Source organism: Denticeps clupeoides, chromosome 16 (genome assembly GCF_900700375.1).
Source record: "Denticeps clupeoides chromosome 16, fDenClu1.1, whole genome shotgun sequence".
NCBI classification, from domain to species: Eukaryota; Metazoa; Chordata; class Actinopteri; order Clupeiformes; family Denticipitidae; genus Denticeps; species Denticeps clupeoides.
In genome coordinates, this window is record NC_041722.1 from 9,109,132 (window position 1) to 9,121,933 (window position 12,802).

The 12,802-nt window shown below is 43.5% G+C and overlaps 1 protein-coding gene across 1 annotated transcript; it reads left to right on the forward strand.

The window, feature by feature from the left end:
- The first annotated feature begins 922 nt into the window (after positions 1-922).
- On the forward strand, positions 923-5,540 carry rcn1 (reticulocalbin 1, EF-hand calcium binding domain). Its single transcript, XM_028956576.1, has 6 exons — positions 923-1,370; positions 2,147-2,340; positions 2,521-2,699; positions 3,215-3,275; positions 3,801-4,000; positions 4,550-5,540. The coding sequence occupies exons 1-6, from the start codon at positions 1,147-1,149 to the stop codon at positions 4,655-4,657; spliced, it is 966 nt and encodes a 321-aa protein (XP_028812409.1). The 5' UTR covers positions 923-1,146; the 3' UTR covers positions 4,658-5,540.
- Positions 5,541-12,802: the final 7,262 nt, after the last annotated feature.

Consider the following 12,802-nt stretch of genomic DNA (forward strand, 5'->3'; position numbering starts at 1 on the left):
CTGTATGTCCCTGTGGATATGAGCATTTGCTAAATGCCGTAAATGTACATTTACATTTATAGCATTTATCAGACACCCTTACCCAGAGCAACATAGGGCTAAGGGTCTTGCTAATGGTAGTAAGTGGGATTTGAACCTTCTGGTGTGGTAGCCCACTAGGCTACTACCACCCTTATGTACAGAACAGGCCAAAAATTTGGATCTGATTCAATGTGTTTTCTTTATTTTCATGACCATTTACATTACAAGGCATCAAAACTATGAATGAACACATGTGGAGTTATGTACTTAACAAAAAGTGGAGACCTGACCTCCACAGTCACCGGACCTGAACCCAATCCAGATGTTTTGGGGTGAGCTGGACCGCAGAGTGAAGGCAAAGGGGCCAACAAGTGCTAAACACCTCTGGGAACTCCTTCAAGACTGTTGGAAAACCATTTCAGGTGACGACCTCTTGAAGCTCATCGAGAGAATGCCAAGAGTGTACAAAGCAGTAATCAGAGCAAAGGGCGGCTATTTTGAAGAATAGAATATAAAACATATTTTCAGTTATTTCACCGTTTTTGTTAAGTACATAACTCCACATGTGTTCATTTACAGTTTTGATGCCTTCAGTGAGATTCAACCAATGTAAAGGGTCATGAAAATAAAGAAAGCACATTGAATGAGAATGTGTGTCCATACTTTTGGCCTGTACTGTACATGTTGTGATTGTTTAACAAGTGAAGGTAAAGCATTTTATTGAATAATTTAATAGAGGACGTATAGCTATGCAATTTTGTAGCATTATTTTATCTTTATTGATACATCCCCCCCCCCCCCCCCCCCATACACTTCAGATACACTTCCAGAAGCAAACAGCCGTAAAAATCAGCTCCACACCTGGCAACCCCGCCGCGCTGCTACGTGGCGTCCGCGGGCGTCTCGCGTTACGGGCAGCCCGGCGGCCAATCGCAGCGGCGCTGACATCGCGCGTCGCCTGGTAGCGGCGAGGGGAATGGCTGGCGCTGGTCGCGGTTTGGTTGCGCTCGGCGGTGTCGGGTAGCCTGGCACTCGGCCGGGCGCGTTCGGAAGACCCCTCGCGGAGGAGAGCGCCCCGTGTTCCCGACCCTTCAGGCGCCCGCCCGCCCGCCCTCGCCTCCGCAAATGGACGTGTGCGGCTTCTTGTGCTTCTTGCTGCTGTGCGCTGCCTGCTGCATGTACGGGAAGCCCACCCCGAGGAGAGAGAGGGTCCACCACCAGCCCGAGCTGAGCAGGCAGCCCCACGAAGACAACCAGAGCCACCAGTACGACCACGAGGCCTTCCTGGGCAAAGAGGAGGCCACCACGTTCGACCAGCTGACTCCCGAGGAGAGCCAGGGACGACTGGGGTAAGGCTTCCCCCCTGCTAACCACACCCGGCCTTTGGGTAGTAAGAGTGTCGAGAATGCACGTCCATTGCGTCAATTAGTTATGGATAATAATGCTTTGCAGCAGTTGGTTTTTTTTTCTACTTTGATTTAGAAATATATATATTAAAAAAAAGTTAAAAAACGCCCATCCTTCCTGTAAGTTTCTCTCCACAACTACACACGTTGGCTTACGTGGGCGTGGGCTTCCACTTTGGCGCTCCCACTCCCGACCACGCCCCTTCCTGCAGCGTATCAAGTGGGAGTGGCCAGGAGGCATCACAACGTGGCATCCACGACTGGAATAGGCTGCCCCTTCGTGGAAAGTTCTCTCACTCGTGCCAGCTCCCAGGACATTTTTGTCCTGATAATATTTCGATGCTTAAATGGACCAGGAAGTGTCCGGGCATGACATGGCGGTGAAATGCCAGTGAACCCACTCCAGTTATAGTGCATATTACAGTATTTATGGGCATTAAAAAGAATAAAAACTGAACCATGTCGTGAGCAGCTAGCAAGAATGCACAGTTTAAACGTGTAGACAAGGATACACAGGATCTGTATAATAGAGATTAGGGTGTTGGTGTGTTTACAGGTTCTGATTAGTTCAGCATTGAAAAGTTCTGGTTATGGTGACAATAATGCAGTATATTAACCATGTACTGAAGCCATGACACTGTCCTAATTTGTGATCTCGACAGTCTGAGGAAAGTAGCAGTGTTGAGGATATTATGCCGTTCTTTTTGTTTCCGTCACAGGAAAATAGTGGACCGAATTGACAGTGATGCTGATGGGTACATTACAACTGAAGAGCTGAAGATGTGGATCAAGAGGGTTCAGAAACGCTACGTTTATGAGAACGTGGCAAAGGTGTGGTCAGATTACGATCTAAACAAAGATGACAAGATATCCTGGGAAGAGTATAAGCAGGCAACTTATGGCTACTACCTTGGTGAGACACTGAAAGGATTTTTTTTTTTAAATGTGTGTGTGTGTGTGTGTGTGTGTGTGTGTGTGTGTGTGTGTGTGTGTGTGTGTGTGTGTGTGTGTGTGTTGTGTGTGTATATATATATATATATATATAGTTTTAATGCAGATAACAAAATGCTTCGTGTTCTTTATGTTTGTTTAGCCAACCCTGAGGAGTTTGAGGATGCCACAGACCAGTTCAGCTTCAAGAAGATGCTCCCTCGTGATGAGAGGAGGTACAAAGCTGCAGATCTGGATGGAGACCTGCTTGCTGAGAGAGAAGAGTTCACAGCCTTCCTTCACCCGGAGGAGTTTGAGCATATGAACGAGATAGTGATTCTTGTGAGGGAAATTCCACCTGCACACACACCAGGCTCTTTAGGTGGTCCTCAGGTCCTGGCTACTACTGGGAATGTCTGTCATTCTGTCCAGTGCTCTGGGTAGCTGGGATTGAATTTAAGAACAATGCCTTACATGGAGTCTTGGTTGGGGTGAGAGGATGATGTCTTAAATAAGAAATTGGCAGCACAAATTATGATGTGGAGCATTAGATCCAATTACTAGTACATCTGAAAATATTACATGTAGAACCCCAGCAGAAGACCATTTTCCTACTGGGAATGGATTTAGAATGGTTCTGTAAAGACACTGTTGCCGTTCTCCTACTCATTGTCCAAATCTACATCTAAACTGACATTAGGCTTACAGATTAAAATAATATTAAATGTAACTACATACAACGCAAAATTACATCTAATTTGATTATTATTTGTTTGGGCAATATTTTGGATTGAAATTACTGCCTCAACAGTAAACCTGAGATCGTTAAAATGTTGTTTTGTATCGTTGGTGCGCAGGAAACATTGGAAGACATAGATAAGAATGGGGATGGATTTGTTGATGAAGATGAATACATTGGTAAGTGAAGTTTTATCACGCATAATTATGCATTATTCCGTCCACCTCGTTTTTTTTAAGGTTACATTTAAACATAGACATATGATGAAGTGCTGGAAAGTTAAAGGGTGCACGTTCCTGTGGTGCGATGGATGGAGAGACCCGATCCCAGCACAAAATGTTCCCCCTTCGTGCTCTAATTATTTGTGAATGGTGCGTTTGTCTGTTTCTCAGTTAAAACCTCCTGGGGCATCAGACAAAAGTAGCATGTGATACAAATGGTCACTTATCTTGAGTCTATTTGGCACATGCATTCATAATTTACTGAAATATTATCATCTTTAAACAAAAAAAAAAAAAAGAAGCTTTGAACAACAGAGACAAATGTCATGAAACCAAATACACCATAAAGCTTTTGAGCTGCCACTAAAAATCCAGTGTAAGATGTAGTTGAGTTTGTCTGGATGTTGCTGCTGTTGTTTTTCGTCCTATGCATTGCAGCGTGTTAGAATGTTCTCCAAATTGACCCCCAGTTCTCTGTTAAAGCGGACATGTTTTCTCACGAGGAGGGAGGCCCTGAACCTGACTGGGTCAGAACCGAGAGAGACCAGTTCTCTGACTTCCGGGATCTGAATAAGGACGGCAAGATGGACGCTGATGAGATTAGACACTGGATCCTCCCTCAAGACTATGACCATGCTCTGGCTGAGGCCAGACACTTGGTGTACGAGTCTGACACAGACAAGGTAGCACTTTCTGGACACTTTATTAAAAACCCCTGTTTGAATGTACAGTATGTATTGCTGTAGGCCATCAGATACACTCATGCACAGTATTTATCAATGTACTGCATTCATCAGTGGACAGTTCTGTTTGTGTGTACCTTGGTTTTGTTCTCATACGGCATGTTCTATTAGTGCAAATACAGAAATATTTGCCCAGTCCAGTCTGAACAACAATGTGTTATTAGGGCTGTCAATCAACCACAAAATGAGGGATTTAATGAATTAATTAAACATAATTAGTCATGATGAATTCTTTAGACTAGCTATCATGCATATTTAATATTGACACAGTGAGTAACAGAGAGATAGCCTGGTATTTATTTATTTATTTATACATACATACATACATACATACATCCACCCTGCTGACTGTGATTGTAGACGATAGTGATTGTGCCTGAATAAAAATGCATTCATAGGTCAAATAAACAGAAGATGGCTTTGTTAATTGCAGTAATTTAAAATTAATCATAACAGTCAACATGTTCATTTTGATTCTTCTTTTTGTAGGACCAAATGCTCACCAAAGAAGAGATTCTGGAAAACTGGAACATGTTTGTTGGCAGCCAGGCAACCAACTATGGCGAGGACCTTACCAAAAATCACGACGAGCTGTGAGGACCAAGATGCCATCAGGAGCATCTGCTGGCGTGGCAGCTTTCATCAGGAACCTTGTGACCTGGCGGCATGCATTGCGATGGTGGGAACCATGCCACTGATGGACCCACCTGGTAAAGCACTACCTCTCAAGGAACAGTGTGGGGTGGGGACAAACTGCAGACTGTTCAGCGCAGTGTTCACACTTTTTATTCCCTCTGCCTGCGTGGATCCATGGAGCTTAACAAGCACAGCGTTCTACTGCCCACCACTCAGAGAGTGAGGTTGGGGGCTCTGTTGACCCTTTTTTTTTTTTTTTTTTTTTAAAGATTCACTCAACATCATGTGTATAGTTTTCATCTAAATAACTCTGATGTTTTTGAGACATTTTGTTAGTTGTCTTTCTTTAATGCCTTATCAATGAACACTAGAATACTACAATGTGTCTTGTTTTTTCTATTTAATGCTCATGCTTGAGGAACAGAGTATATTTGTAACATACGTTATTTTACGTGAATTCCGGCCAGTAAGAATCAAACTTGTTTTGGTTGAGACAGACTGTGGCTTATTTTTTTGGAATGTCTTTAAGGAATCCTGTTTGCACCTTTAATTCCCACCTTTTTATATATATATATATATATATATATATATATATATATATGTATGTATGTATGTATGTATGTATGTATGTATGTATGTATAAAATGTGTGTGAGTTAAGTTTTGAAGAACGTGTTGAGCTTGTGTGGTTGGCCAACCGTTGCTGTTCAATGAGCCATTTTTTGGGGTGTGGTTATCACCATGGTGCAAAATGACTTGAATCGCAGGAGGAGGATTGTGGTCATCTTTTCTCTCTGCTTACCTCGAAGCATTGATTTATTTCAAGCCGAAATAAAAAAAAAAAGTCCCTGTTTTTTTTTTTTTTTTTTGAGAAAGCGCAAATTGATGTTGAGAATTATTTTGTAGCCTTTAATGTTTATAAAATATAATATAATTAATGGTTTCTGTGTCCTTAACTTTAGAAACTTGTGTTGACAGGCTACACCCATTTAGTTGGTCATCTGTGTCACTCCAGCTTCCAGCTGTGTAAGTTGCTGTGTTTCCATTACAGCTGCGAATGGTGAAAAGCAGAAAATGTTTTTTTAATAATAATTTAAAAAACCTTAATTAACACATTTCACCTTCTGGATGTAAGAAAAAGTATCCCAACAACTAATTCCTCCACTGGTTCTAATGCCCATATATTGAACATCATCTGACATCTGTAGTTTGAGGTGTGTTGGAATTTGCCCTAATTGAGTTTCCATTAGTCTATTCACAATTTAAAATGGCAAAAATATTCCTGTGCATTATTTAAATAAGTAATAGGGAGAGTGCGAAGCATTTGAGTTTATGTAGTATCTACAGTAACTTGACGTCTTCCAGACATGAATAATACATTCCAAGGGCTGCAGTGGGAAATAAGCTCGTAACTGAAACTCAGAAATAGACTTAATACATAAAATAATATGCAAGGCATGCAAAAATGCCAGAAGGTACCCCTGTTTAGCATAAATGTAATGGCAGTATCAGGAAGTATTAACTTTCCTGGGTACGTAAAGCCACTTGGAAATAGGATTTGCAAAGGCATGCAGTGTCTCCCTGAGCCCTGTTTGGCTCATTTAAATGAGAACATTACATTTCCACAATTATTTGTATTCCTGTTATGTTAGAGAATAATTTCAGGGCATTCGTTGGGGACATTTGAATAATTGGTGTCCAGATATCCAGCCTTTTAATTTACTTTCCCACACAGCATATGTGGTCTGTCATGTGTCAGATTGGATTTGTGTGTGTAATATATAACAGTGTGTACTGTATTGTGTGTAAAAGAAACTTGCCAGTAGAGGAATTGCGAGTGTGTGTGTACTGTCCATCTCGCCTTGCGGTTATTTTTGAACAGCCAGGCCCCTATTTAAGATGAGTAGGTAATTATTCAGGCTGCCTGCATGTAATGACCCCAGACAGGTTTAATATGAACGTCTGCGTGAATCAGGCTCCTGCTCTCCATGCTAATGAGCCTGTCTGTGGGGTGGGGGGCATAAACAGGTTTTTAATATGGTTATTAATGTAAACATACACGCGGGCTACTTCGCACATTACTTCGGGCTCGTCTCTGCTATGGCTGATAAACCATTGCACGGCCCCGAGGAGGGAGGCCCCGAATCACATGAACAGTTTAATAGACTGTTCTCTGTGTTTTATCACGCCTACCATGTACAAATATCCTGGACTTTGGAAATCTGGCTCTTATAACGTCTGCGATGTGAAAAATCTCAGCCTTATTGGAGCTGATGCAGAGGTGCATAACCAAAATCAAAATGAAAAGTTTTCCAATTAGATGACTACGTGAATATTTGCTGTTGTAATAATGGTATTTTGTAGGGCAATCATATTAATTTAAAGTGCATCTATAAAGTGAATAGTACAGATCCTTTGTCACGATTTTTCTCTTTTTTTAGATGGTGTGTGTGCAAGCGTCTCAGCACCGTAAGGGTGCGGGTACGTTGTCTGTAAATTAAGAATTTATCTCCCCCTGGTGGACAATTCGGGAAACGCAGCAAGTACAGGGGGGAAAAAAACCCTGCAATTTCCCTTTTAAATCATCCCTTTTTTATGTGCCCATTAAATGGATGTTGCCACGAACGTCTCAAGCCTTTAATTGTTTTACGGTCAGTGGTGGCGGGTGAAGTTTATATTTTAATTAAAAATCTGTAAATTTGACTGCCTAATGAGCTGCACTCAGCTGTAAGGTACTCAGGGACCTGCAGAAGAGCGATAAACCTATTTTCACTCATTGGCTTGTCCTGTTATTTCATTAATTATAAGACTATGTGGTATGCCTTGAAATTGTATTGAAATATTATTTATACATATATGCTCAGTGTGGAATTTGTTATGAAGCTTCTTATCCATTTGGAAAGCAAGAGGCGTTTTTTTTTTCATAATTATCTGTAATTTTATTGAGGACAAAGTGGGTTTCTGCTCCTCAGATGTGTACTGTGAATTCTGTAGAACGTGGCATCTATCAGATGTTAGTGAGTAATAATATGTTTACGTGTGTGTGTGTCACTCTAAAGCAGATGTTGCAAACCAGTCTGGAGCCTTAAGGCTGTAGGTCAGCCCCCCCTTCCATGCTACACTTTTTCCGTGCTCTTTTCTTCCTTCTTTCTCTCCCTTTCTCCCTAAGCATCTGTGCCTCTCTGGGACTGGGGAAGTGGGGGGAGGGAGAGACCCAGTTTCCAAGCCCCCCCCCCCCCCCCCCCCCCCCCCCCCAACCCCACCTCCATCTCCCCAGGTCCCCACGAGGCCTAGCATCCTCTGATCTAATCTCTCACATGATGTTAACAGATGTAATCCTATTAGGCTTGACTGTAGAGCAGAGAGTGGAGGGAGACTGGGAGTGTTGGGTTAGTCTCATCCAGCAAAGCCCCACATCCTTCAGTGGGTTCGAACCAGCCGCTCCTGGATAAAAAGATGTTCACTGTGGTGGAAATGTTGCCTTCACCGACATCATCCTCTTTTCTCTAGAAGCTCCGTCTACATTAGGCTATAACGAAAATGGGAAAAAAATAAATTTTGAGGGGAAAATCTAAATATTCATGAATGTTTCGTGTGTGTGTGTGTGTGTTCTTGTCTTCATGTTAAGGTATGTGTGTGTGTGTTTGGGTCTTGTTTGTTTGTCTGTTTGCAATCTCCAGAGATGCACCGGCTGCTCTTTTCCTCCCAGGCAGTTTTTTCTCAAGGTGTTCAGTCCCCTCCCTACCCTACTTTAGTCCCCGGGTGGAAGGGTTATCCTTGCAGGCCCCATCTGAGCCTTTCTCAGCTCAGGGTCCTCAACGCCCCAGAGCCTTAATGCCCGGAGGCCCTGTGAGACACACTTGGGACAAGCATGTAATCTCAGGGCCTCTTAGGGTGCTAAAATGATGCATTCAGACAAACGATGGCTCAGGTGTCAATAAAGATTTCAGGATAATTAAATTTAATTAGCAAATAAAGATGATAAAAACAGAATCCCTGATAAAAACAAGAAGTTCCCTCAAGTGTCCCCTCATGTTCAGGAGTGTAACTTACAATCGTCACCAATTGCTTGGAGTGGCGTGTTTCAGTGTGATGATGGGCACACACACAATCTGAATGGTTAATAATTATGAATAATTATGAGAATTATGTAAATCATAAGATATGACCAGATCTTAAATGAAGGCCTGTGGAAGATCATCCCCATCATCAACACACCAAAAGGGGTTTCATGTTTTGGAGGGATGTTCTCCATCCCTTCAGAAAAGGAACCGAAGTCTGGCTTTTATTTTCCTCCACCCACCTGCGTCTGCTGTGTAGAAATGTTAATATTCATCTCTGATAAATATTCATCTGTATTATTCATCCAATTAAAACAGCGTCAAGCGAGCCATCAGCCAGAAAAATGCTTGGACTCCATGGTCATTAAAAAGTATTTACCATATTTTGCTGATTGAATTGTGAACAACCTAAAGCTAATGAGGTCACTCCCCCTCGATTCATAAGGGAGACGGAAAAATAATTATTTCTCCATTTAGTTCCGCGCTGAGACACCAAGAGCAGGGACCTCTTACGAGCCCCGCCTTCCCCGTTCAGCTGTCTGTCTGCCGGCTGCCTGCGTGTTCGCGCTGGACGGATGCCGACCAGCCCGCCGATTGGTCCGAGCAGCAGTGCATGGCCGCAGACGCCGATGAGGCAATCACACAATGCAGATGTCACAGGGATCTGTCTGTCCAGGTGAGCGTCACCTGAGGTTTCACACTCTGGTGCCGATGAGGGGCGAGGAGCCTCCGCTCACAGATGAGAGGGCATCTGCTACCGACCGGGCTGCGAGGGATGCAGCAAATGGACTTTTAACACCCTTCCAATTTGTTCTGCTAGTTACGTACCTTTCGAAGGCTGGAAGCCACGGCCTGTGATGTGAAGAGTGAAGAGGCGAGCCATTCATCAAACTAAGCGATTTAACCCCCTTCAAAAACACAAATGGAGTTTTACCCCCATGAGCAGAAGCAAATTGTCTCCAAGGAAGTAAATCATTGAAACACCATCAGACAGATCATGTGGAAAGGGGTGCCGATAATAAAGCAGGCACAGACTGTACTGTCTGAACCTTCGCTGAAGGCCAAAAAAAGAGCGAAGGGCTCCACTCTCGGACCATAGCCTGGAATAGCACATTATTTAGCTCAAACTATTCATTATATCCAAAAACAACTGGAAAGGATGCAGCGAGTCTGCTGTGATAAAGGCAACGTGTTTCAAATAAACGTTCACGTCTATCACGTTACGCTTGTGTCTCAGGAGTATTTGAAACTGATTTCACGTAGCAGTGTGGCCGTTAAGCAGACGCCCCCGTGCCTGATTGCCAGTGTGAGTGTGGCTCAGTGCTGCTCGCACACACCCCACACCCTGCTGTTGAGGAGTCCTCTTCATTACATCTCAGCAGTGACAGTCTTGCTTTTTCCCTACGGTTACTGCCCATTAGCCTTTTTATTTTTTTGGTCCTGTACAAACTGGGTGCAGAGTGGCAACATCCATCTAATGACCAGCGTTGTGTGTAGCGTGGCATGTTGCGGCAGAGCCTCAGATGAGGGGAGGGAAATCTAATTATCATCATCCGACCAACGCCATTTGCATTGTCTAGACTCCAGCGGTGTAAATCTATGGCACGTCAAATTATAGGATTCTGGGACAGGGGCACGAAGACTGTGATGAGGGTGGAGGAAGATCAGCATGCCTTGCTCCCATAATGAAGGCTTGTGAAGGGGTCCAGTCATTCTTAGCGGTGGCACATATGAGCAGAATGTGCTGTTAGAGCCCTCTTTGTCGGCCGCCGCGTGCCCTGCTTTGCCCACTAATGATCCGTGCGTCAGCTCGGGGGCGGCCTTGTTAGCACACTCGGGGGCCAGACCCACAGCACTGTCCTATCTCTCCCCAGGGCGGAGATGAGGCCATCAACGATTGTCCTCTCATGACACATGACAGGCTGTTTGCACCCTGTGGAGGAGTGCTGGGAAAGAGGGGTTGCAACAGGGATAATCAAACATCCGAACTGTGAGGAGAAGAGTGCCCTGCTGGCTGATGAGACGTCATTTATGCCCTGTGTGTCCCACAAACATACTCTACCCATCTCTCTGGAAAACAAAAGAGGCCATCAAGAAGTGTCACGTATTATGCATATTATGTTAAAAATATATGAAAAACAGCTCAGTAATGTTCACTTGTCACTTTGTTCACTGTTCACTTGTCATTTTATAGCACAACACATAATGCTATTTTGCCTGAAGAATAACGTTTAAAACAATAATATTCTGGTTGAGTTTTCCTCTGTTTTCTTGTCACATTAACTCATTTGAATGTCTTGCAACTTGGAGGAAATGTGAAAATCAAAGAACAGCCAAAGTGACTATCAAGATGACTTACTAAATAATGTACAGTCCATTCCAAAATAGATTAAATGCATTTTGTCCTCAGAATTCTAATGTGAAACATGAAACATTTATTTGAGGTTTTGGCAAATGTATTAAACATCAAAAACAGTAATCACATGTATATACGTTTTCACAGCCTTTGCTTAATACTTTGTCTCTGCACCATTGGCAGCAATTACAGCCTCAAGTCTTATGATGCCACAAGCTTGGCACACCTATCCTTGGCCAGTTTCGCCTTGCGAAATTCCTCCTTGCAGCACCTCTCAAGCTCCATCAGAGAGGATGGGAAGCGTTGGTGCACAGGCATTTTGAGATCTTTCCAGAGATGTTCAATCAAATTCAAGTCTGGGCTCTTGTTGGGCCTCTCAAGGACATTCACTCCTTTGATATCTTGGCTGTGTACTAAGGGTAGTTGTTGCTGAAAGATGAAAGGTGGTCTCTGTACATTGCTCTGTACAGTCATCTGCGATTGTATTGTAAAACACTGCAGCACAGCCCACGGTGCCACAATGAAATGTGTCCTCTGCTTTTAACCATCACACTTGGTGAGCAGTGGGAAGCCATGACAGGCGCCCGGGAAGCAGAGTGTGGGGACGGTGCTTTGCTCAGTCGCACCTCAGTGGCACCTTGGCTGATTGGGAATCGAACCAGCAACCTTCTGATTACGGGGCTTCATCTTTAACCCAGGCCTGATTGGTGGATTGCTGCAGAAATGGTTGTCCTTTTAGATGGTTCTCTTCTGTCCACAGAGGACCTCTGGAGGTCTGACAGAGTAGCCACTGGGTTCTTGGTCACCTCCCTGACTAAGGTCCTTCTCCCCCGATCACTCGGTTTAGGAGTCCTGGTGATTTTGAACTTCCACTTACGGATGATGGAGGCCACTGTGCTCATTGGTACCTTCAACGCAGCAGAATTTCTTCTGTAATCGTCCCCAGATTTGTGCCTGGAGACAATTCTGTCTCTGTGGTCTACGAACAATTCCTTCGACTTCATGCTTGGTTTGTGCTCTGACAACGAACTTTCAACTGTGGGACCTTATATAGACAAATCATGTCTAACAAACCTTTCCAAATCTTGTCCAATCAACACTTTTTTCCACATGGGGACTCAGAAATAAAGCTTCAGAAATATTTCAAGGATGATCATGGGAAACAGGATGCATCTGAGCTCAATTTTGAGTTTCATGGCAAAGTCCGTGAATACTTAGGTTCATGTGCTTTCTCAGATTATTTTTTTATTTTTAATAAATTTGCCAAATCTTCAAGTAAACCTTTTTCATGTTGTCATTATGGGGTGTTGTGTGTAGAATTATGATGGAAAAAATTAATCGAATCCATGTTTGAATAAGGCTGTAACATAACAAAATGTGGAAAAAGTGAACACTTTGCCTGTATATAAAAAAAATCATGGAGTCTGTCCTCTGCTCTTCCATCAAGTCTGGTATGGAGAAGCCACTACGGACTGCAGAAAAGATCGGTGTCCCCCTGCCCTCCATCCAGGACTCATGAACCAGGAGAAGGGCAGGGAAAACTATCACAGATCCCACACACCCTGGACACAGACCTTTTGACATGCTGCCCTCTGCCAGATGATATTGAAGCCTGCAGACTAGGACAAGCTGACACAGGAACAGTTTCTTTCCCCAACCATCACCCTCCTAAACAGCTGACACACATTGC